We start from the raw sequence: 23,777 nt of genomic DNA, 5'->3' as shown, positions 1-23,777 counted from the left end.
TGCTCCCTGGTGGTCTGTGGGCTCCCACAGGGGAAGTGCTTCCCAGCCAGAACCGAGCGCAACGGTGGTGGCTGGTGGCGGGAGCCTCTCCTGCCTCTGCAGCAGCGCTAAGGATGTCTGACTGCTGGCTTAGACCTGCTCCCTGTCAGTCGGAAATCCCCCGAGGGCTCCCAGACTGCGAGAGGGCGCAGGACAGGCTGAGGGACCCCCCCCTCCAGTGCACAAATTTCATGCACCAGGCCTCTAGTATAAATATAGTAGAGTTGAATGTGTTAGTCATTAATCCTAATTCATTAGTATGGTAGTTTTCACTTTGTAAAGCATTTCCAAATGCTGGAAGATGTGAGAGTAATGTAGAACACTCTAGCACAATCTATAGCTGATTCCCTTGTCCTTCATCCTCTGTTTCCTCCCAGGTTTGTCGTACTCTTCATGGATGACCTGGGCCATATATCCCAGTGGAGTGCCATCATGGCTGGAAGTCTCGCAGGCATGGTTTCCACCATTGTAACGTATCCTACAGACCTCATCAAAACGCGCTTGATTGTGCAGAATATGCTGGAACCATCTTATAGGGGGATCCTCCATGCTTTTTCTACTGTTTATCAACAGGAAGGATTCCTGGCCCTTTATCGAGGAGTTTCCCTTACAGTTTTAGGTAAGATGGAAAATTTTTCCTTGTCCAAGGAAAGGCTGCATTCTTTGACATATATGAATAATTGTATGCCTTTGTAACCAGTTAATACATTTTATTGAGGTCAAGGTCATATGGATAAGTCCATATAGGACCACTTAACTTCATTCTATTCCACAGCTGTATACCCCACTCCTAACTTTGACCTTTTGCATCCCAGAGAGGGGTGGATGACAGTGCATGGAGGTGCAACTGATAGGAAGACAATCCCACACACTCCTCATCCAACTATGGGAAGGAGTCTCAGTGTGCATACATGCAAATATGAGCACAACCAGGGTAGCAGTTGTAGCTTCTGTGGTCTTTGGAGCCTGTGCCAGGACTACACACACACAGGTCACCAGGATCCCCAATGGCCAATACAGCAGACTTTTGCTCTTTGTCTGACCTTTGTTTCAACATTTGATGAGATTGATTACACCTTCTTCTGGAAACTTGGCTTCTAGGACCCCACTGTTTCCTGGATGTCTTTCTGATGTCTCTGGCAGCTTTCTTGTCTGACTCATCTGGCTCATCTGACACTGCTAGCCCCCTACATATCGCTATTCCCCCAGCTCCTTCCTTAACGTTTCCTTCACCCTCCATACCCTCCCTAGGTGGCCTCATCTAAGCTAGTAGCTTGAACAGTATCATTATACTCTAATGACCCCTGATATAATCTCTATAGTAACATTTATTGGTGCTTACTATGTGCCAGGCAGTGAGTTAAATGCTTTACATACAGATTCTCATTTAAGCCTCATTTTACAGATGAGGAAATAGATGCTTAGGGAAGCTAAGTTACCTGCCATGGTCACATGGATAGAAAGTGAAGGAATTTAGCAATATAACCCGGAGCCCTCTCTCTTAACCACTGGCTGCTACCAATTCCCAGTGGCAGTATGAATACCTGCTATTGGACACCCTCACCTGTTGCTCCCTTGGCACAACAAACTCATTAGTCTCACACCTGCTCTCCTCCTGTGCCCCCTAATAAGACCTTTCTTTCACCCAGTGGCCTGAGACAAAAGAAACCTAGACTCACTTCAACTCTACCTCTCACTCCACTCTTGCTTTAGTCACCAAGTACTTTTGAAATGACCTCTTTGAACTCTCAAATCTATCCCTTCTCCATCTCCATCTCCTCTGCCCTAGGTTGCACTCTCATCACCATATTTCCCATAGACATAAGAAGCACCTCTTATCTGCTCCCAGTCTTGGTTCTCTCCCACCCCAGTTTGCCCTGTGCACTGCAGCCAGGGTGTGGTGATCTCTCTAAATGCAAAATGATCATTTCACCACCCTCACTCCACTGCCCTCCTCAAAAATCTTCACTGCCTCCTGAACTACAGAGGAAAACCCCAATTCTTTATAGCCTACCAGATCCTTCAGAACAGCTCGTCTAACCTCCTCTCCTGTCACACCTCCACTTGCACTGATGCTCCAGCCATACAGAAATAGTTGCATTTCCTGGAAACTTTTCCCTTTGTACATGCTGTTCCCTCTGCCTAGAATTCCTGTCTACTCTATGTCTGATGAACTCCTATTCATTCCTCAAGACCCAGTTGAAAAGTTCTATCTTCTGTGAAATCCTTCTTGATTCCCCCAGGCAAAATTAACTCCTCTCCTTGTGTACCTAACGCACTTTGTATAGCCATCCCAGCTCCAGCCCTGCCCTTATGGCACCTATGAGCTGTCTCACCACTAGATGGCGAGCTTCTCCAGGAATTAGCCTACTTACTCTTCTTTGTATTCCTGCACCTGGCCTAGGTCCCAGCACACCCGGTTCACACATGTTTTCTGAATGAAGGTAAAAGGGGGGTTGGTACATCTTTTTGAAATTTTTTTTAAATCCTCACTCAAGGATATGTTTATTGATTTTTAGAGAGGGAGAGAGAGAGAGAGAGAGAGAGAAAGAGAGAGACATCAATATGAGAGAGAAACATCGATCGGTTGCCTCCAGTACATGCCCTGACTGGGGATTGAACCCACAACCCACGGGAATCAAACCAGTGATCTTTGGTGTACGGATGATGCTCCAGCCAACTGAGCTACCCAGCCAAGGTTGGTACACCATTTTAAATGTGTTTATTAAGTATAAGTATTATTCTTTTTTTAAGGACAAGCAACCCCACTGTGTTATCCCCTCTTTTTTAAAAAAAAAAATATGTTTTTATGGATTTGGGAGAGAGAAAGAAACAGAAACATTGATGAGAGAGAATCATGGATAGGCTGCCTCCTGCACGCCCCCCACTGGGGATCCAGCCCACGCCCTGGGCATGTGCCCTGACCAGGAATCGAACCGTGACCTCCTGGTTCATAGGTTGACGCTCAACCACGGAGCCACGACAGCCGGGCTATCCCCTCTTTTAAATCCCTTTTTGAGGGAGAAATTTAGTCACTCTATAAAATTAAGATGGTTCCCAAAGTTTCTGAAAGTTTGTGAAATTGCCATCTACTGTACTCCTTGCTCACCATATTTTCCTAGGAAGGTGAGAATGCCATACAGTGCAGGGTGCCCACTGAACCCTGACATGGCCACATCATTTCCAAAGGCAAGGTCAAGTAACCTCCCTCTTTCCAGTTTTCACAGAATGTTTCCTTCTCAGCTGGAGACCACTCCCTCCTACCCTCCAAAAGTTGATTAAGAACAGGTACTAACTTTTTCTTATGAGAGTGATTTTCTTCCAACACTTTATTTTTTACAATTTCAAACACTCAGAAATGTTAAAAGAATTAGAAATGCACATATACCCACCATCTAGATGCTATAATTAACATTTTGCTTTATTACATATTTGTCCATCTATCCATCCTTCTAGCCATTCATCAGTTCATCTTATATATTTTTGATGATTTGCATGTAAGTTGCAAACATCAGATGCACTTCACCCCTCAACCCTTTGATACCTGTATCATAAACTAGATTAGACTTCAATATTTGTAAATGTTTTTTAAAATATGTTTTTATTGATTTTTAGAGAGAGAGGAAGGGAGAGGGATACAGACATCCATTGGCTGCCCCCTGCATGCCCTCCCCTGGGATTCAAGCCCACAACCCAGGCATGTGTCCTGACCAGGAATCGAACCGGTGACCTCTTGGTTCATAGGTTGATGCTCAACCAACTGAGCACCACCGGCTGGGCTGTTTATTACTTTTTAAAGTAAAATTTACATACAGTAAAGTGCGCAAACCTTTTGCGAACCATGTGATGCATTTTGACAAATGACACAACCCCTGTGAAAATAGAGCACATTATCATCACCCAAGAAAGTTCCTTCCTGGTGCTTCGGTTGGAATGGTCTTAACAAGCCCAGAGGGGGTCCTGTTTATTTGCCTTGGATGCCCCACAGGCATTTATGTTCCCAAGCTGGTGTTTGCCTAGACCTCAGCAGCCTCTTCCTGGCCTTGTTTTGCAGGTGCTCTCCCTTTCTCTGCTGGCTCTCTTCTAGTTTACATGAATCTGGAGAAAATCTGGAATGGACCCCGAGATCGCTTCTCTCTCCTCCAGAACTTTGCCAACATCTGCCTGGCTGCTGCGGTGACCCAGACCCTCTCCTTTCCCTTCGATACAGTGAAGAGGAAGATGCAGGTGAGGAGTGATGTTGGAGCAGGGCAGTGAGGAGATTCCTTGACGTGTTGGTGGGTTGGTAACAACAGCGAACACCGACCCTGAGCAATGCCAGGATTCCAAGGGAATCATGACTATTCACACAAATACTATGCAAACCCCCACTCCGGGCATTTCTGCTGCTAACCCCAGGGCTGTTGGCTCCAGCCCAAGCTGCTATTTCTTTCACATACTCTGCTTTTTTAGGACTTTTTAGCCCTTCCAGATGAGGCCCACTTTTCTTTCCTCTCTTTCCCATAGTTGCCACCAAAGCATAGTTGACATCAAAGCAGCCTCCTAGCTCCCTCTCCCTGGGCCTCCACAGTGAGAGGAGGGCACTCTTACTTTCCTGGCCACCCCTTACCTCTGTGAAACAAACTGGAAAGAAACAAAATAAGCCAGGAGCTGTTCCATAGCCAAGCTCCAATAGTCCCTTACTCCCTTCCTAAGGAAGTAACTACATTTGAAATGGGTCAGTCAGTGTCTTAGTGGGAGTCACCCTGCGTTTTCCTAATTGTTGCCTGGGAAACTCACATTTTCTCTATTAGCTACAGAGGCAAAAGCATGGTGGTATCCAAGTTCCCAAAGTGAGTAACTGGCTTAGCCTAGAATCAGTCAATTTTGATTAAAAAAAATCAGCGGGCCAAGTAAGGTTGGGGGTTACAAGCAAGTCTGAGGGCGGGCTCAGAATTAACAACTCTGAGGTTTTGTATGTGCCTTTAACTCAACTCCAGTCCACAGGCTTGCCTGCCTTCCTGACCTCTTCTGGGCAAATCTTTTTTTTTAAGGCCTCAGTTCCCACAGAGAATAGGGTTCCAGGAGGTAGGAAGGCTCCTCTTCCATCCCTGATTTCTTTTTGTTTCTTTTTTGTTGTTGTTAATCCTCACCCGAGGATAGTTTTCCATCGATTTTTAGAGACAGTGGAAGGAAGAGGGAAAGACAGAGAGAAACATCGATGTGAGAGAAACACATTGATTGGTTACCTCCTTCACAAGCCCTGACTAGGGCCTGGGCCCGGGAGGAGCCTGCAACAGAGGTATGTGCCCTTGACTGGAATCGAACCCGGGACCCTTTGGTCTGCAGGCTGATGCTCTATCCACTGAGCAAACTGGCTAGGGTACAAATCTTGATTTATATAATTGATATATGTTCCTGAGGAGCTGCTTGCATATTAAATTGGGTTCAGTTGAATCCAGTTTTAAATATCAGTCCCAGCTGAGTTTGTTTTTCCACCTGTCTGTAACTTGTCCCTCCGAAGTCTCAGTGGCCCCCGGCTTCCCTCCATAGCTTTCTTGGCTGAGCTGGTCTCCATTTACCCAGCACTGAAAAGCCTGAAGGTACTTATCTCAACCTATAATGAAAAGATGCCTTCAGAATAATACACATCATGATGACACCCAATTCTGCTGCTCCAGTCCATCAAACCTTTCATCTCTCTGGGTTGTGATCCTTTCCTGTCCTTTATCAAAACAAAGAAATAATTGTCACACTATTGTAATGGTAGTGTAGGTGCAAGTTTAGAGCCTGCTCACTGCATGCTTATTTGTAAACCATTATTTCTAATTTTAAAAGGAATGCATATACACTTAAAAGTGGTTAAAATGGTCAATTTTATGTTATCTGCTTTGCACAGATTATAGAAAAGTATAAAAAAACAATAATTACTTATAAGCCCAATACCTATGCAGTGTAATAATTAATAGTTTTTCTTTTATGTATATTTGTATGTGTGCGCATGTGTATATATGTGTGTGCATAAATATATATAATACATGTATATGGAACGTTTTGTTTTACAAAATTATGTTCCTACTGTATATAAAAATTAGTATCCTGCTTTTTCCACTTATTATATAATGGGTATTGCCCCAGGTCATCAAATATTGAGAATATCTTTTTAAATTATCTCAATATTCCACCATATGGATGTGTCATAAATGTTTTAATTTATTTTTATTGATTTCAAAAAAGAAGGGAGAGGGAGAGAGATTGAAACAACAATGAGAGAAAATCATTGATCAGCTGCCTCCTGCACACCCCTCACTAGGGACCAAGCCCGAAACCCAGGCTTGTGCCCTGACCAGGAATCGAACCATAACCTCCTGGTTCACAGGTCGACACTCAAACACTGAGCCACACCAGCCGGGTCATAAATATTTTTTAAGACAACAAAGATGTATTCTCAAAGTTCTGGAGGCTGGAAGTTTAATATCAAGGTGTTGGCAGGGCCATGCCCCTTTTGAGTGCTCTAGGGGAGAATCCTTCCTGTCTTCCAGCTTCTGATAATCCTGACAATTCCTTGGTTTGTAGCAACATAACTTCAATCTCTGCCTCCATCATGCCATAAATAATAATTTCTCGCCCTGGCCAGTGTGGCTAAGTGGTTAAGAGTGTTGGCCCATGCACCAAAGGGTCTTGGGTTCAATTCCCGGTTAAGGACACCTACCTGGGTTACAGATTCAATCCCCGGCCCTGTGCTGGAAAAAACCAATTGATGTGCCTCTCTCACCTCTCTCTCTCTCTCTCTCTCTCTCTCTGTCTCTCTCTCTCTCTCTCTCTCTCCCTCCCTCCCTCCCTCCCTTCTATTCTCTCTAAAGATCAGTGGAAAAAATATCCTCGGGTGAGGATTAACAAAAAAACACAATTTCTCGATTTTTAATATTTAGGCTGTTTCTGATTCTCCAATATGATAACATTGCAGTGAAAACCATTGTATTTTTTCACATTTGTGATGGCACCCTTCAGCTATATTCCTAGAAATCAACTTACAGGTTACAAGATAAAAATAATTCTAAGGTTCTTAATGGAGTTTGTGCCCTAGAAAGGTTATAAGTTTATACTTGCATCAGCAGTAAGAGTGGTTCATCTCAACTCTCATTATTAACAGGAATTATTGTCACTTTCTAATTCCTTGTGAACCTAATAGCTAACAAATTCTATCATTGTTTTAATTTGAATTTCATCGATCATAAGCAAATTGCACATTTTTCAGATATCAATTGACCCTTTGTATTTCTTTTGTAAATTTTCTGTTTATGTCCTTCACCTATTTTTCTAGGATAGCCAGCTTTTTCTGCTGATTGGTAAGAAGTCTTTATATGTTAAAGATATCAACCCTTTGCCAGACATTACACATATTTTTCCCAGTTCAACATTTGGCTTTTGATGCTGTTTATGAACTGTTGTACATATTTTTAGATTTTTATGCAATTATATCTATTACTGGTTTTTGTTTCTAACTTTACTTTTCTGTGCAAAAGACCTACCCCATCCCATAATCATATGACTATTCATTTATATATAGTTCTTTAAATAATTTTGTTATAATTTTTGCACTTACTACTAATATATTTTGGATTTACCTGGGATATGATATGTGCAGTAATCATTTGACTTTTACAAAGATAGTTTACCAATTGTTTAAGGATGTGTCAACCTAAAGATAAAAAGGGCTTTCACAGTGAGAGACAAGAACAACTTATTTGAGGTCAAAGAATAACTATTTGGGAAGCACTGATTCAGGTAGAAGCCTGAATAGTGTTCTGATTGAGAGGCAAAGGCAGTGGATATTTGTGAGAAAGGAAAGGGGAACAATTACATCAATAGAAGGAAGGCATTTGTATTGGTGCAGATAACATAATTCTAAACAATGTTTTTAGCCCTGGCTGGTGTTGCTCCGTTGGTTGAGCATCGTCCTGTGCACCAAAAGGTCGAAGGTTCAATTCCTAGTCAGGGCACATACCCAGGTTGCAGGTTCAATTCCTGGTTGGGGCTAGTGCAGGAAGCCACCAATCAATGTTTTTCTCTTCTTTCTCCCTGTTCCTTTCACTCTATAAAATCGGTTAAAAAAAAACAAACTAAAAAACAAAAACACATATTTTTAATTTAAAAAAATACACACAATGTTTTAACTTGGCCTGTGTGGCTCAGTGGTTGAGCATCGACCTATAAACCAGGAGGTCATGGTTTGATTCCCAGTCAGAGCACATGCCCGGGTTGTGGGCTCAATTCCCGATCCCTGGTGTGGGGCGTGCAGGAGGCAGCCAATCAATGATTCTCTCTCATCATTGATGTTTCTATCTTTCTCCCCCTCTCCCTTCCTCTCTGAAATCAATAAAAATATATTTTTAATGTTTTTAATTTTCAGTCCAGTAGTCATCAGTTCTGTAATCATGATATCTGCTTTCTTGTTATCTTTGCAAACAGTTCTTTGGGGCACAAGTTTGCATAGGCCCAGCCCAAAGGTTATTTTGCCCTGTTTAAACATTTCAAGGCTTGGGGTGTAAGATGTGCAAAGCAGTCTTTCTGATGTGGCAGCTCCAGCTCCATTTTAAAGTGGCTCCGTTTATGTTATTTTTCTTAATATACCATTTTTGGAATAATCATTTCTCCCTCTATTCTGTGATGCAGCTTTTACCATCTCCTAGATGTTTACATATTCTAGGATCTATCCTGGGCTGTGTATCCTGTTCTGTTGATCTGTCAGTCTGTTCTGTTGGGGTCCAACCCCAGCAGATCCAGGGGTTCCCCAAGGTGTGGACAGAGTCGGCAAAGAATGAAGGACACGGAGGCTGCATTCAGTTGATCAGCAGCCTAGCCAGGATCTCTAGCCAGGATCTCCAGCCAAGTTCTGTCCAGGATCTCCAGCCAGGTCCTGTAGCCATGTTCTCTTGCTAGGTTCTCCAGCCAGGTTCGGTCGCCAGGTTCTAGTCAGGTTCTCTTGCCATGTTCTATCCAGGTTCTGTAGCCAGGTTCTGTCTCTAGGTTCTCCAGCCAGTTTCTGTGTTTTATTGTCTTGTTACATCTGTATTTATACCAGTTGATTTTAATCCTGTCACTTTCTATTCCAAAGGTTAGGGCGTTTCTTATCTCCATTCCAGGGAGTAAAGATTATGTAGCTTAAGGGTGATTGTCCATAGTTAAAGTGATTAACTACCCACTTGGCATTTAGTTGAGGGGTTTTATTCCCTCCCTAACTTCAGGGGAAAATCCCTACCTGGGGAAACAACCTTTCGCGGAGAGGTGACCTTCGTTAAAACACATAGCGCCAAGAAGGGGAGCAAACATATTAAGCACAGTATGCCATATACGCCAGCTCCCTTGAAACATATGCTGTCCAGATGTTTCTTCAAGCAGCAAGGATGGACCGGCTTCCGGCACTGTTCTTGTGCCCTATTGCAATTCCTCTAGCTCTATAATGCCTTTTACTATGTGGCATGGCATCTCCCTCCTCATTGCTCTTCATTTCAAAATTTCCTTGCTTATTCTCAGTCATTTGTTTCCCCTGATGAACTTCAGAATTACCTTGTGATTATGAATGGAATATGTTAAACCTATAAGCTTGAATAATTCATGTCAGAGATTCCGTCTTTTACTTAGGAATGTCATATATCTCTTTTAGTTTCAGTCTTTTTTCTTTAGATTGAACCATATGAAATTGCCAATATTCTACCTTTTTTGACATACTCAAACAGTAATTTCATATGGTTCAACCCTCAGAAAAGTTGATTTCTTCATATGGTAATTATGCTTTTTCTAAAAAACATAGCTTCTTTTAAAACACACACACACCAGGGAGAGGTTTACTGGGAAAGAGTTATGATCATAAAAATCTAGAAGCTTTTTATTTTCTTTTTAAATCCTAACCCTAGGAATTTCTCTTACTGTCAGGAGTGAGAATCGGCTCTTGCTGGTTGATCACTTATAGCAATGGTTTCCATGCTTTGACGATCACTTTTTTGAAATAGTAGATAGAGCCAGAGGCATCTCATCAGCACTTTCTGCCACCTCTTATAATTTAGTGTTCCTCATGCATAGTACAAGGCCTCGAGCCTAGGGGTAGGGGTGATCAATGAAAAAGGGTTAGATTATGGGACCAATTCTAATGTGAGGGGTCCCCTCCCCATACTAAGCAATTCTCCAACACCAGCTGGGTGTCCTACAATTCAACTCAGTTCTGCCACTATCTACCTGGAGACAGCATCAGATGCCACAGGTTAAGGGCTCAGTCCCACAAGACAGCCACCCCCACTTCAGATGCCAATCACAAGTCCAGGTTTTTAACTATGCTTCTGACCAACTGGCTATAAATAAGAGGTTCCCAGGACCCCATCCTTAGGTTTGCTTAATTCACTAGAGCAGCTAACAGAACTCAGGAAACCAGTTTACTCACTAGATTACCAGATTATTGCAAAGGGTATTAAAGGATATGAATCAACAGCCAGGTGAAGAGATATATAGGGCATGGACCCAAACAAAGGAGATTCTGTCCCCATGGAATTTGGGACCCAGCACTGTGGCACATGGATGCGTTCTGCTTCGCCAAGCTGGAAGCCCTCTGAGCCCTGTGCTTGGGGGTTTTTATGGAGGCTTCATTACATAGGCATGATTGACTAAATCACTGGACATTGGCCATTGATTCAACCTCCAGCCCCTCATCCTTCTCAGGTCAGGGAGGTGGGACTGAAAGTTCAACCCTTTGATCACATGGTTGGTTCCTCTGGCAACCAGCCCCCACTCTAGGTGTATTCCAAAAGTCACCTCATTCACATAGACTTAGGTGTGGTTGAAAGGGGGTTGTTACAGATATGAAGACATCTTTATCACTTCCATCACTTAGGAAATTCCAAGGGTTTAGGAGCTCTGTGCCAGCAAAGGAAATGAAGACCAAATATATATTTCTTATTATAAATCACAATATCACAGAGGTTTTTTGGATAAAATTCAATGACATCTAAATGTGGGAGTCGGGTTTCAGTCTTCCCCCAAAACTTTCAGCTTTCCTTTCTCCACCTGAAAGCTAGAACAATGACATCTTCTGGGGGAATCTAGCCATCACTACTCTAGAATATTTACTTATATACAACAATGTACTATAAACCCAGGTAAGATACACTGGAAGTGGGTTTTTTGAGGTAAACTTGTTAATCTTTCCCCTTATATAGAAACATTCTAGATAATGCATACACAGAGCATCAATAAGAAGCTTTAAAATAAATGCAAAGTCATAATGATTGTTTACAAAAATCCAGAGGCCTGGCCAGTGTGGCTCAGTGATTGGGTGTCAACCTATGAACTAGGAGATCACAGTTCGATTCCCGGTCAGGGCACATGCCAGGGTTGTGGGCCAATCCCCAGTGTGGGGGGAGGCAGCTGATCAATGATTCGCTCTCATCATTGATGTTTCTGCCTCTCTCGCCCTCTCCTTCCCTCTCTTAAATCAATAAAAATATAGGAGATACAATCATGAGAAAGAATCATTGATTGGCTGCCTCCTGCATGCCCCACACTGGAGATTGAGCCTGAAACCCAGGCATGTGCCCTGACCGAGAATTGAGCTGTGACCCCCTGGTTCATAGGTCGATGCTCAACCACTGAACCACGCCAGCTGGTCAATAAAAATGTATTTTTTTTTTAATCCGAAGAGGCAGTTGCTCAGTTCTCAAAAAGTATGGTCAGTATCCAGTTATGAATAACATCATAAATGTCATCCAAAGATATAGAAAAGGGCCCTAGCCAGTTTGGCTCAGTGGATAGAGCGTCAGCCTGCGGACCAAAGGGTCCCAGGTTCGATTCCAGTCAAGGGCACATACCTTGGTTGCAGGCACCTCCCTGGCCCGGGCCCTGGTCAGTGCTCATGCAGGAGGCAACCAATCGATGTGATTCTCTCACACTGATATTTCTCTATCTTTCCCTCTCTCTTCCACTCTCTCTAAAAATCAATGGAAAAATATCTTTGAGTGAGGATTAAAAGAAGAAAAAACCACAAAGATATAGAAAAGGAATTCTTAGGGTTTTGGTTAAAGTGTTATTTAACAGGGGTTAATAAACATAATAATATCTTGTCCACTCTACTTAAAAAAAAACAAAAACTAATCCCCAAGATAGAACCAGCGCTTTTTTAAATGTAAACATGCATTGCTTTCTCTGGCCAATAGATGTCGCTGCAGTAAACGGAGCGTATCTGAGCACTCTCTGAGGGTATTAGAGCCATGGAGCTAGTGATCTCTCTGTCCACTTAACAACCTCTTATCCCTGCTCGAAATACATCTTCAGTTTGGAAGATAAGACCTCTAGAAACAACAGTCGAACTCTAAATTCTTCTGGAGTTGTTTTTTTTCCTGCAAAGCATACAATCCAAATTCCCCAAGAAGAGAGAACTTTAGTCTCCTCCCAGGGGAGTAGACAAGGTTTGCCAGCAGAATTTGTAAGGAGGGAGCTTGGCAGGGCAGCCAGGCTGCTCTTACCTGAGCAGGTTTAGTGAGAACATTTGCATTCCATTGGCTTTCCTTGCTGCATTGCCTGTAGGAAGCAAATCCATGTCAGGTGTCTGTTAGATAACCTGTTGGCCAGGGAATTTTGTCAACCCTGACACTGACTGGCCACTTTGAATGTCTCCTAATATATTTTTACATACACAGCTTGTTTAATGCCATGTCAAGTTGGAATTTTCTTGAACATTAATGACCATAATCAGAAGTCTTGTTTAATCAGCTGAGCCCTTCCTTCACTGTGCTTACATTCATTTTATTCCTTTTTCTTTTTCTTGCCCTGGCTCCTGGCTGACATGCTAGAGAATGGAGAGGTAAATAAATTGTGCATGTGCATGTTTTGATGGCATGGTTTCTGGTGGGAAGGGGGATCGGTCAGCCCTCTGTGCAAATGGAATGAGCTGCCCCCCACTTGGTGCGCTTTCACAGACCCTAAAACAGTGGTTCTCAACATTGGCTGCACATTAGAATCACCTGGGAATCTTTTTAAAATCCTAATTTCTGGGCCTCATCCTCCGGAAATTCTGTTTCTTTGTTATGGGGTGGGGCCACAAAAGTAGTAACAAAGAAACAGAATTTCCGGAGGATGAGGCCCAGAAATCAGGATTTTAAAAAGATTCCCAGGTGATTCTAATGTGCAGCCGAGGTTGAGAACCACTGCCCTAAAAGCACCCTGCCTGAAATCTCCATGGCCACACTTCAGTGCGTTTTAGTTCCAGCTCTTCCAGGTATGGCCTGGCCTTTTCATCTTCAAACTCCCACACGTGGCTCAAAGCCTGGGCCTAAAGAGGCTGGCAACACCTAGTGTATTGAGAGAGTAGAAAGGATAAAATATTGATGGGGATTAATTTATCTGACCTGGAATTCCTGAGCAAATGGTTCTCTGGACAGGCGCGTGAGGAGGAGAGAGGGAGACAGACTGCCCTGAAAATCGAGGGAGCAGCTGAGAACATGGGATCTCCTGAGAGGATCAGAAGGGAGGCACCAGGCATGAGCTTGGTCCCCCCACAACTCTGCCTGCCACCCTCCCCTGTTGCCTGTATTAGGTGACTCCATTTCATCAAATATAAAACTGAGTGTCAGCCTATTGCTTTACACCCCGGGGGACTTTGACCCCATCAAGCTCACAAGGTAAGCAGGATTGGGCCAGGTCAGCATTTGAACTGAAAGCACATAAGATGAAGGACAAAGGTAGTCTCTGAGTGGCACAGCTGACCGAGCAGAATACACACCGTACCTGAGTGAAGTGAGGCCCTGGCCTGTTCAAACAGAGATGCTGAGCCTGACCCAGATGCTTAATGTCTCGGGCTGTCTTTGGTCAACTGAACACTATTGCTTCGCCAGGCCCTCCCAGAGTGCCCCTTCCTCACACGTTTTTCATGCTTAAATCCACATCTCCATCCCTGCTCCCACATCGCTGGGCATTACCACTTGGCTATCACCTCTCCACTGGCACCTCTAACTGAATATATATCAGACTAACTTCCCTTCCTCTGAAAATGTCTTCCCAGAGTTTTCCATTTCAATGCCATCATTCCCCATTACCCAGGCTGGAAATTCACAAGTTATCTTTGAACTTCCTCTTCCCCAATCCCCAATCAACCTTGAGGTCAGTTGGTTCTTCATTCCCAACATTCCCAATGTTCCCACACTGGTCTTTCTTTTTGTCACTGTCCCTGTCCTAATCTGGGACTTACCAGCTCATACCAGGCTATTGCAGTAATCCTCTAATTGGCCTCCAGGATTAATTCTAAAAATGATCCTGGAACAATAATGTACCAGGCATTGTGGTAAGTGCTTTATGTTTGGTATCTTATTTAATTCTTACAACAACCCTATGCGGTGGGTACTGTTCCTCTCAAGCCCATTTTACAGATGAGAAAATCAAAGCAGTGAAAGCTTCTGTAGCCTGCCGGAGCTCACCCACCCAGTAACTGAGCTGAAATTTAAGACCAGAAAGTGTGCTTCCAGGGCCAATACTAATTTCAGTCCCTGCAGCCCAGTTCATAGCTTCTTCCAGACTAACTTTCTTAAGATCTGCCTGTGTTTTGGCCTTCTTTTTCGCCCCTAGAGAACAAAGGCTGAGCTCCTGGGCCAGGCATGCTGCCCTTACCAATTTTGCCACCCTCATGGCACAGAGACCCTCTATATGAGAAGTTGCAAAATCAAACGCTAGCAGGAACTTGGAAGTAACATGAAAAAAAGAGAAAATAGGGAAACCCAAATAGCATACACTTGCCCCCTAAAGAATAAGCTATCCAATGTGTTCTGAGCCATCAGGCTTTTGGCTTTCAAAAGCATTGTGGAGAGCTAAAGGCGCTGTGCTCACAAAATGTGATTAGCATCTAAATGTGAATAGCAGGAAGGAATAAAGTGAGCTAGTGGTGGCTGTGGGCAAGCTCCCCTTCTCCAAAGCATGGATGCCATTTAGAAATGTGGGCCCAGTTTCTCAAGGGAGCCTGAAATCCATATTTTTATGTAAAATCTCCCAATTGTCTAATGTTGGCAAATAAAATTAGGAAAATTCTGCCTGGGCTAAACAAAATACCCCTTTTAATAACCTCTGCTCTATTCAAACCTCCAGTTCAATCACAATGATCTCAGTCCACCTCCCCCATCTCCCTAAAGAATAAGTGTATTTCCCATTTCAGGCACCTCTGCCTGGAGGAGCTATCTCCATCTCCTTAAAGGCTCAACTAAAGTTTGCCTCAGTGGTCGCTGTCTCTTCTGACCTAAAATAGCACATATGTATTGCTTTTGTTTGACAAATGAGTTGGCTTCTCATCCCCGACAGCTACCCCATCCTGATGGATAAAGGCAGGTATTTTGCCTTTGCAGAGTCACAATGGGGGTGCTCCAGACCACTGCAGAGGGGATTGTGAAGCAGGAAAAGCCAGTTAACTAACAATGTGCTCTAGCAATACAATTGAAGATGCTATGTTTTCACTGTAACCCCCACCCCACCCCCAAGGGCACTGTTATTTTGTGGGAGTTTTGTGGGTGAATAGCCCCTTTTAAATGATGCTATTAGCCTGTGTGCCCTTTGACCCAACCAATTGAATTTTCAAAGCACTTCTATACATGCCCCCACTGCTCCCATTTCTACATCATTACTCTGTCTCTCCACCCTGTCAGAGCCACACTCTGAAGTCTTCTCTCACCTCCTGCAGCAGGAGTCTCCTCCTTCTGAATGCCCATAGCATACTCTCACTGTCGCTCTCTCAGGCCCATGTCACATGTTTCGTTGTGTTATGATCTTCTATGTCACTATTCCCTCTACAGCTCTTTGCCTTTGGGAACGCATGTCTTACACATTTGTATATCCTCACAGTACATTGCCTCTCGTAGCAGGCACTTGATACTTGTTTAAAAATGAATGAAGCTCAGGGCCAGCTTATGGGATCTCACTGTGAGTACAGAATCGAACCTTAGCTGCTGCTGAGTGAGCTCCAAGTCTGTGTGCTTGTCTCTACTCATGAGGAAGTTAATAACAGCCTGCTCTAAGGAAGCCTCTGCTTGTCCCTTGCCTATAATCCTCGCTCTGATAATGCACTGTCTTCTATCTCCTACCTTAGCAGTCATGTTCTGTTTATCTCAGCCCAAACAGCTATTACCATTTCAAGATAGGCAAAATGCTCAAAGGACAGAGCAAAAAACATCATGAAACCATTTGGATATGCACCCCCTCTTCAATGCAACCTCCCACCACTTTGTATGGTGCCTAGAAGTTCTTGACAAATCCTAGCATCATAGAATTTGTATTTGTTAGTTTCTTGATTTCAGTAAATGTGACCTGATGTAAAAAAATGTGTCTAAATCTGTGCTCTCCTTGGTGGGGTGCTTTTGTCATGGGTGAGGATAGGGACAAATTATGTCAGGAGGAGGTAATGAAAGGAGAGTGTTCCCTGGGATTCAAAAATTATAATAACATATCTACCATTTATTGGTCATTTAATATGGACAAGGCAGATTATTACCCCATTCCACCCTCTTTATAGACCCTATAAAATAAGTAAGTATCGTTATGATTCCTATTTTCTAGATGAGGAAATGAGGCACAGAGAGGGGCTTGTTCCTAGATCCTAAGTAATCAGTTCATTTTTTTTTTTTTCAGTTATTTTTCCTGAGGCTTGGGAGTAGTGGAAGAGGGAAAAGAAAACCTAACCTTGAGAGTTAGGAGCTCACAGGGTGGGGCAGAAAAATAATTTTACTTCTACCCTTCTAAGTTCTTCTGGCTGGACTAATAATCAAATCAACATGAGACAGATTCACAGGAGAAAATGTATTACATATGTACGTACAGGGGTTCCCTAAGAATATGAGACCTGAGGACAATTGGGTAGTTGAGGCTTATGTGCCATTCTGGGTTAAGGAGAGGGAGACAGGGGTCTGGGACTTCAAAAGGAAAATAGGCAATTCATAAGGAGATAAGAAGGAGCAAACGTGGAGAAGAATTTCTTGCTTCGCCACCCAGAAACAATGAGACACATATATTGGAGTCTAACAGACTTTTTCTGCCACATTTAGTTCCTATTATGATGCTAAGGTGATGCTCCCTTCCTTTAAGCAGGTTTTTCTATCTGAATTCCTTTAGGCAGGTAAGGGGGAGGGCCAAAGGTACTTTCTGAGTCCTTTGTTAATAACCAGCTTAAAATAATCAATATCCCAAGAAGCATATTTTGGGGTGACAAACTCTGCTTCCCCTCACAGTTGCAAGAGCAGTTGAAAAAAAAAATAGTGTGTAATCTCAAAAACAGGCAAGAGCCCAGCTTTGGTCTGGGAATGGTTAACTCAATGGTTAACTAAAAATTCTTTGGAAAAGTAGGCTGTCAGGCAGCCTGACAATGGAAGGCTTGAAACCGGCAGACATAATGAAGAGCATATATCGTTCAGCAGCACGGACCTTTGGCCAGCCACACCTGGCCACGCTGCTCAGAGGGACTGGGAAGAAAGCCCTACTCACTCTCTGAGTCCCTGGGAGAGCAGACTCAAGGAGGAGAAAGGAAATCGTGGTCAGCATACCTGCTAGGAAGTGCTAACAGTTTCAGGTTTTCTGCCAGGTTCAACATTTCTTGGTTGACACAGCATATATTCTCAGCAGGAACAGACCAGCTTACCTGACTTGAAGTGCAAACACTGCTGGGCTTTACGTTGATTGGGTAGTGGGTAAGGATATACCAGTATCTTTAGTTTGTTGCATTTTCAGCTCCTTGCTGTCATCTTACTTTGGGATCTGGCCCCTTTGGAGACTGACTTCTGCCTAAGTCAGTAGCATTGCCTTGGCAGTCTGAGGGGAAAAAATGTCACGTTTCAGCTCCAGGTAGATGTCTGGATATTCCTTAGGCTGGGTGGCTTTGTTTGAGCATCATTGTTAAAATATGGGGAAAGGAAAACGCTCCCCTTTGTTTTTTTTCAAAAGGTATAGAATGCCCTAAATATACTAGGGATGGCAGTTGTTGACCCTGGAAATAAGACTGTCCCTAGAAGGCAAGCCAGGAGAATGTAGGGAGGAACCTTCATTCCACTCTTTGTCAAATCACTCTGCCCTTTTCTCCTGACCTGAGCTGGCCTACTCCTTTGAAGAGATAAAGTCTGGGAATCAAAATGTCCTAAGCAGACTTCTTTCAGCTCCAGCTAAACAGTAATAGCAGCTAAGATGGGAGCTTACCCCTCTCTCCACTCCCAGCCCACCTCCAAAGTGAGGGTGAAGAGAGAGGTAGGGGAAAGGGAAACAAAGGTCCCAGAAAAGGCTTGCTTGTCAGCCAAAAAAGACCCGCAGCTGTGAGCAGTCATCTGCAACTGCTGTCAGAAGATGCCTAGCTTGCTGACCTCTCCCCCCGCTGGCCTCAAGACACTTTTAGAAATGGGATGGAGGGTACCTTGTCAGCAGGCCATGCTGATGAAGCTGCCTATACCCACTTTTCTGGACATCCTTTAACTGCCTATTTGTACTTTATTTTTTATTGTTGACAGTATTACAGATGTCCCCTATTTTCCCTCCTTTTGCCCCCCTCCACCCAGCCCCTGCCCCACTCCAGGCCTTCACTACTCTACTGTCTGTGTCCATGCATATGTATATTGTCTGCGCTATGCATATAAGTTCTTTGGTTATGGCTGTGTTGTCTTAAAGGTTTAATCAGTAGAGTAGCTCCATAGTTAGGAGTGTGGACTTTGGATGCCAACTCTGCCCTTACTCCTGCATGGATGTGGGTAAGCCATGAACCCTCTCTGAGCCTCATCTTCCTCACCTGTAAAACATGGGGAGAAGCAGCGTGCCTAGCTCATATACCGAGAAAGGACATTGAATTGGGTTAATGCAGATACAGAGCCAGGCACATGATAAATATTCAATAAAGCCGAGGTGCTATTTCTATTGTTCTTGAAGCATCTCTTCAGAATCTATGCATGGCATTGAAGGCCTGATTAAAACGATAAAAGCTGGCCCAGATGTGTTTCTATGTTCCCTATGATTTCTATGAAAACACAAATGAGTTAGCATCACAAAACCTCAAAAGACCCTCAACTCTATAGATAATGATGGGCAGGGACAGTAGGAGAGTTAGTTATTTATTTGTTGGGTTCCTTTAACAGGCATTTACCTAGAGACCACCATATGCAAGTAATGCATCTATCTGTACTTTCTCAGCCTCCTGAAAACTTTCATCTTCCAAATCGGTTCCCTCATCCTTCCTGCTGGATCACACTCCAATCAAGGTGATGCTAAAAGTTAGCTCTTCCAGCCACTGTTGCCTGAGCTCCCCTGGCCTCCTCCTGGGCAGCTCCAGCAGCTCCTCTCACTTGCATCTCAATTGCTTTCTCTAGCCTGGCCCAGCTGCACTATTTGTTTCTCCACCCCACCCCCCACCATCACACAGGAACAGACTGTTTGTCTTCTCTTTCCAAGCAGAATACTAACCTGCTGTCCATTTGCCCACTCCCCCCTCCTTATCCCGGGCTTTCTGAGCAGCTGGTCAGTCATAGCCTGCTGCTGAACCAGGAGGCTCCAACTTCAGCCAGGATGGAGGGTATCTTCGAGGCAGGCCATGCTGGGGGCGGCTGCCTACACCCACTTTTATGGACATCCCCACTGCAGAGCCTTAGTGCGTCCCAGCTCTGGGCACCTGGCTCTGCCAAAAGAAAGTTGGGCCGTGTGGTTCACAGTACACAGTACAAAAAGGTTCTTTTACTTCAATATGATCGTTTGATTATTGGGGATTTACCAAATGACAAAAGCCTCCCACCACAACTGTCTTCCAGGCAGGTGTGCCCTCAGATGGTTTGGGAATTGGATGGCTTCGTCTCCGGCTCGTGTCCTATATGTCCACAGAAGATAATGTCATTTCCAAATAACAAGCAAGGGTTCTGAGCTCCTGTTTGCTCCAACTAGCAGACTCTTTTTCTTTTGTTTCTTTTCTCTCATCTTTCCTTTTAAATGCCTTTTTCAACTTATTTTTTAAAAACAGTTTTAGGTTGACCTCAAAATTGACAGGAAGGGGTGGAGGATGGGTGAAAAGATGAAGGTGAAAAAGAAGGACAAACTTCCAGTTGTAAAACAAATAAGCCATGGGAATGTAATGTACAGCACAGGGAATATAGCCAGTAATATTGTAATAACTTTGCACAGTGATTGATGGTTAATAGACATATGGTGATCACATCATAGGGTATGTAAATTTCAAATCACTATGTTGTACACCTGAAATGAATACAATATTGTATTCCAACTTACTTTAATTTAAAACATTTTTTAATGGAAAAGATGCTATATAGATTTCCCACATACTCACTTCCCGTACAATGCATTACCAACATCCCCCACCAGAGTGGCTACATGTTACAATTGAGGAACCTACATAGGCACATCACAATCACCCAAAGTCCATAGTTAACTGTAGGGCTCACTCTTGGTGGTATACGTTCTATGGCTTTGAACAAATGTATAATGACTGAAAAGTTAAATCAGTGGTGTGTGGGCAGGCTAAATAGCCATCTCAGACAGTGATTTAAAAAATTGAATTTATTTAAGAAAAAAGCCTGGGAGATGGGGATATCCAAAAGGAAGGGCTACACAGCACTGAGCCAAAGGGCACTGGGTCCATGATGGCAGCAAAAAATATACCTAGAACAATGAAACAAGGAATGGCATAGAAGAAGCAGCAGGAGAGCCGAGGCTGGGCTGCTTTGGCTCACTGGGAAGTCAGAGAAAAGAGGTCCTTGGAGACAGGTTCAGGGGGTTAGCCTGGGATGAGCTGCTGCTGCCCATTGCTCCCCTGGTTGCAACTCTTATGGGGTCCCATAGAGGTTAGGGGACATGTGCCTGTGGGGGACTGGTACAGGCATGCTTCTTGGAGGGAGAGCTTGCACTGGGTCCTCCATCCTGAGCGTATTTATCTCTCTTTTGCAGGTGGAAATCTTAGGGGAGTCCTCAGGGGAGGGTCTCAATAGAATATTTATCAGCTTTCCAGGTGTGCTCTCTCAGGGTCATGGTCTCTACTGATTGGTTGGTGCCAGGGAAGGGAGTTATTAGTCAATGTAGCTGGTCCTGAGGCAGTCACAGGGCCACTTGTCTGGTTTTACTGCTTTTCTGGGCCTGGAGCTGAAATACAACCGAGGCCTAGAAGTTATCTGTAGAGAGGAAAAGGTCAGAGGGTCTAAAGTGCCTGATCAGTGATATGAAAGATCAGGGACCCAAGCCACATGACCAGTGATATGCTGCCTGAGAAAAGGTTACCCTGGGGGCAAGGTTCTTGCTTTCCCAGTTTTGCCCCTTGCTAGGCATCCAGAGCTTTCTTCCCAGGTGAGTTTCTGTACCTGGCCTCCTTGCTCTGCTCATGTCTAATAGTGGCCTGTATCCTTCATTATAGTATCATACAGAGTATTTCCACTACCCTAAAAATGCTCTGCTCTGCCTAACTCACCCTTCCCTTCTCCCTCAAACCATGGTAACCACTGATCTTTTTACTGTCTCCATAGTTTTCCAAGATGTCATATAGTTGGAATCATATAGTATGTAGCCTTCTCAGATTGGCTTTTTACTTTCTTTTTTAAGTCATTTCTTTTTTATTGAATTTATTGGGGTGACATTGGTTAATAGAATTATATAGGTTTCAGGTGTACAATTCTATGATATGTCATCTGTATGTTGTATTGTGTGTTCACCACTCCAAGTCAAGTCTCCTTCCATCGCCATTTATCCCCCCTTTACCCTCTTCTACCACCCCCTAGCCCACTTTCCTCTGATAATCACCATACTGTTGTCTGTGTCTATGAATTGTGTGATTTTTGCTTAATCCCTTCACCTCTTTTACCCAACCTCCCAACTCCCCTCCCCTCTGATAGCTGCCATTCTGTTCTCTGTATCTGAGTCTGTTTCTATTTTGTTTGTTAGTTTACTTTGTTCATTAGATTCCACATATAAGTGAAATCATCTGGTACTCTTCTTTCTCTGACTGGCTTATTTCACTTAGCATAACACTCTCCAGATCCATCCATGCAGTTGCAAAGGGTAAGATTTCCTTATTTTTTATGGCTGAGTATATTTCATTGTGTAAATGTACGTCAGCTTTTTAAAAAATATATTTTTATTGATTTCAGAGAGGAAGGGACAGGGAAACAGAGATAGAAGCTGCCTCCTGCATGCCCCCTACTGGAGATTGAGCCGCAACCCAGGCATGTGTCCTTGACCAGAATCAAACCTGGGACCCTTCAGTCTGAAAGCCAATGCTCTATCCACTGAGCAAAACCAGCTAGGGTGTACCACAGCTTTTTATCCACTCATCAACTGATGGACACTTGGGCTGCTTCCCAATCTTGGCTACTGTAAATAACGCTGCAATGAATATAGAGGTGCATATATTCTTTCAAATTGGTATTTCAGGTTTCTTCGGATATATTCCCAGAAGTGGAATCATTAAGTCATATGGTAGTTCATTTTTAATTTTTTGAGGTAATTCCATACTGCTTTCCACAGTGGCTGCACCCAGATTGGCTTTTTTCATAGTAATATGCATTTTAGTTCTCCCCATGTCTTTTCATGGCTTGATAGCTCATTTCTTTTTCATACTGAATGATATTCCATTGTTTGAACGTACCACAGTTTATTTATCCATTCACCTAAGGACAACGAAGGACATCATGGTTGTTTCCAAGCTTTGACAATTATGAATAAAGCTGCTATAAACATCCATGTGCAGGTTTTTGTATGGACATAACTTTTCAACTTATTGGTGTAAATACCAAGATCTAGCATAATGTTTCATTTTGTAAGAAACTGCCAAACTGTCTTCCAAAGTGGCTATTCGGTTTTCTGCATTCCCACCAGCAAGAGTTCCTGTTTCTCTACACACTCACCAGCATTTTCATGGTGTCAGTGTTATGGATATTAGCCATTTCCCCTTTACACCCATCTTCCCAATCCCCCTACCATCTGGCAACCATCAAAATGTTCTCTGTATCTATGAATTTGTTTCTGTTTTGTTTTTCTTTACATGAAATCATGCAGTATTTGTCTTTCTCTGTCTGACTTCTTTCACTTAGCATAACAGATGTACTGTTTCTTTAACTAGCCCCATATTAGTGGACATTTAAATTATTTCCAATTTTCTGCAGTTACTAATAATGCTGCAACAAAAATCCTTATAAAATACTAGGGGCCCGGTGCACGAAATTCGTGCACTGGGTGTGTGTGGGGGGGGGGAGTGTCCCTCAGCCCAGCCTGCCCCCTCTCACATACTGGGAGCCCTCAGGCGTTGACCCCCATCACCCTCCAATCGCAGGATCGGCCCCTTGCCCAGAGGCGTCAGGCCTGGGCAGGGGACCCTCATTTCCCCCCATCACTGGTTCTGCCCCCAGCCCAGGCCTGATGCCTCTGGCCCAGGCATCAGGCCTGGGCAGGGGACCCCCCAGACCCCTCCAATTGCTGGCTCTGCCCCTTGCCCAGGCCTGATGCCTTGGCCAGAGGCGTAGACCCCCATCACCCTCCGATCGCCTGATCGGCCCCTTGCCCAGGCCTGATGCCTTGGCCAGAGGCGTAGACCCCCATCACCCTCCGATCGCCTGATCGGCCCCTTGCCCAGGCCTGACGCCTCCGCCAGAGGTGTCAGGCTTGGACAGGGGACCCCCATCCCCCCCCCCCAGTCACTGGCTCTGGCCCCCGCCCAGGCCTGAGGCCTCTGGCCCAGGAATCATGCCTGGGCAGGGGACCCCCATCTCCCTCTGATCGCT

The 23,777-nt window shown here is 44.0% G+C and overlaps 1 protein-coding gene across 7 annotated transcripts in view; it reads left to right on the top strand.

The window, feature by feature from the left end:
• Positions 1–23,777, top strand: part of SLC25A43 (solute carrier family 25 member 43) — a 37,618-nt gene that overhangs the window by 7,452 nt on the left and 6,389 nt on the right. For 2 of the 7 annotated variants that reach the window (XM_036305634.1, XM_036305631.1), the window contains exons 2-3: positions 417–658; positions 4,094–4,266. In XM_036305634.1, the coding sequence (XP_036161527.1) occupies positions 417–658; positions 4,094–4,266 (415 nt within the window). Of the gene's footprint in view, positions 1–416; positions 659–3,257; positions 3,328–4,093; positions 4,267–12,857; positions 12,869–16,152; positions 16,295–23,777 lie in introns of those variants that run through there. The other 5 variants (XM_036305636.1, XM_036305630.1, XM_036305637.1 and 2 more) reach the window with 5 other exon arrangements.

This window comes from Myotis myotis, unplaced genomic scaffold (genome assembly GCF_014108235.1).
Source record: "Myotis myotis isolate mMyoMyo1 unplaced genomic scaffold, mMyoMyo1.p scaffold_m19_p_4, whole genome shotgun sequence".
In the NCBI taxonomy this organism is placed as follows: Eukaryota; Metazoa; Chordata; class Mammalia; order Chiroptera; family Vespertilionidae; genus Myotis; species Myotis myotis.
The sequence above is the reverse complement of the archived record's forward strand: the minus strand, read 5'-3'. Positions and strand labels throughout refer to the sequence as shown.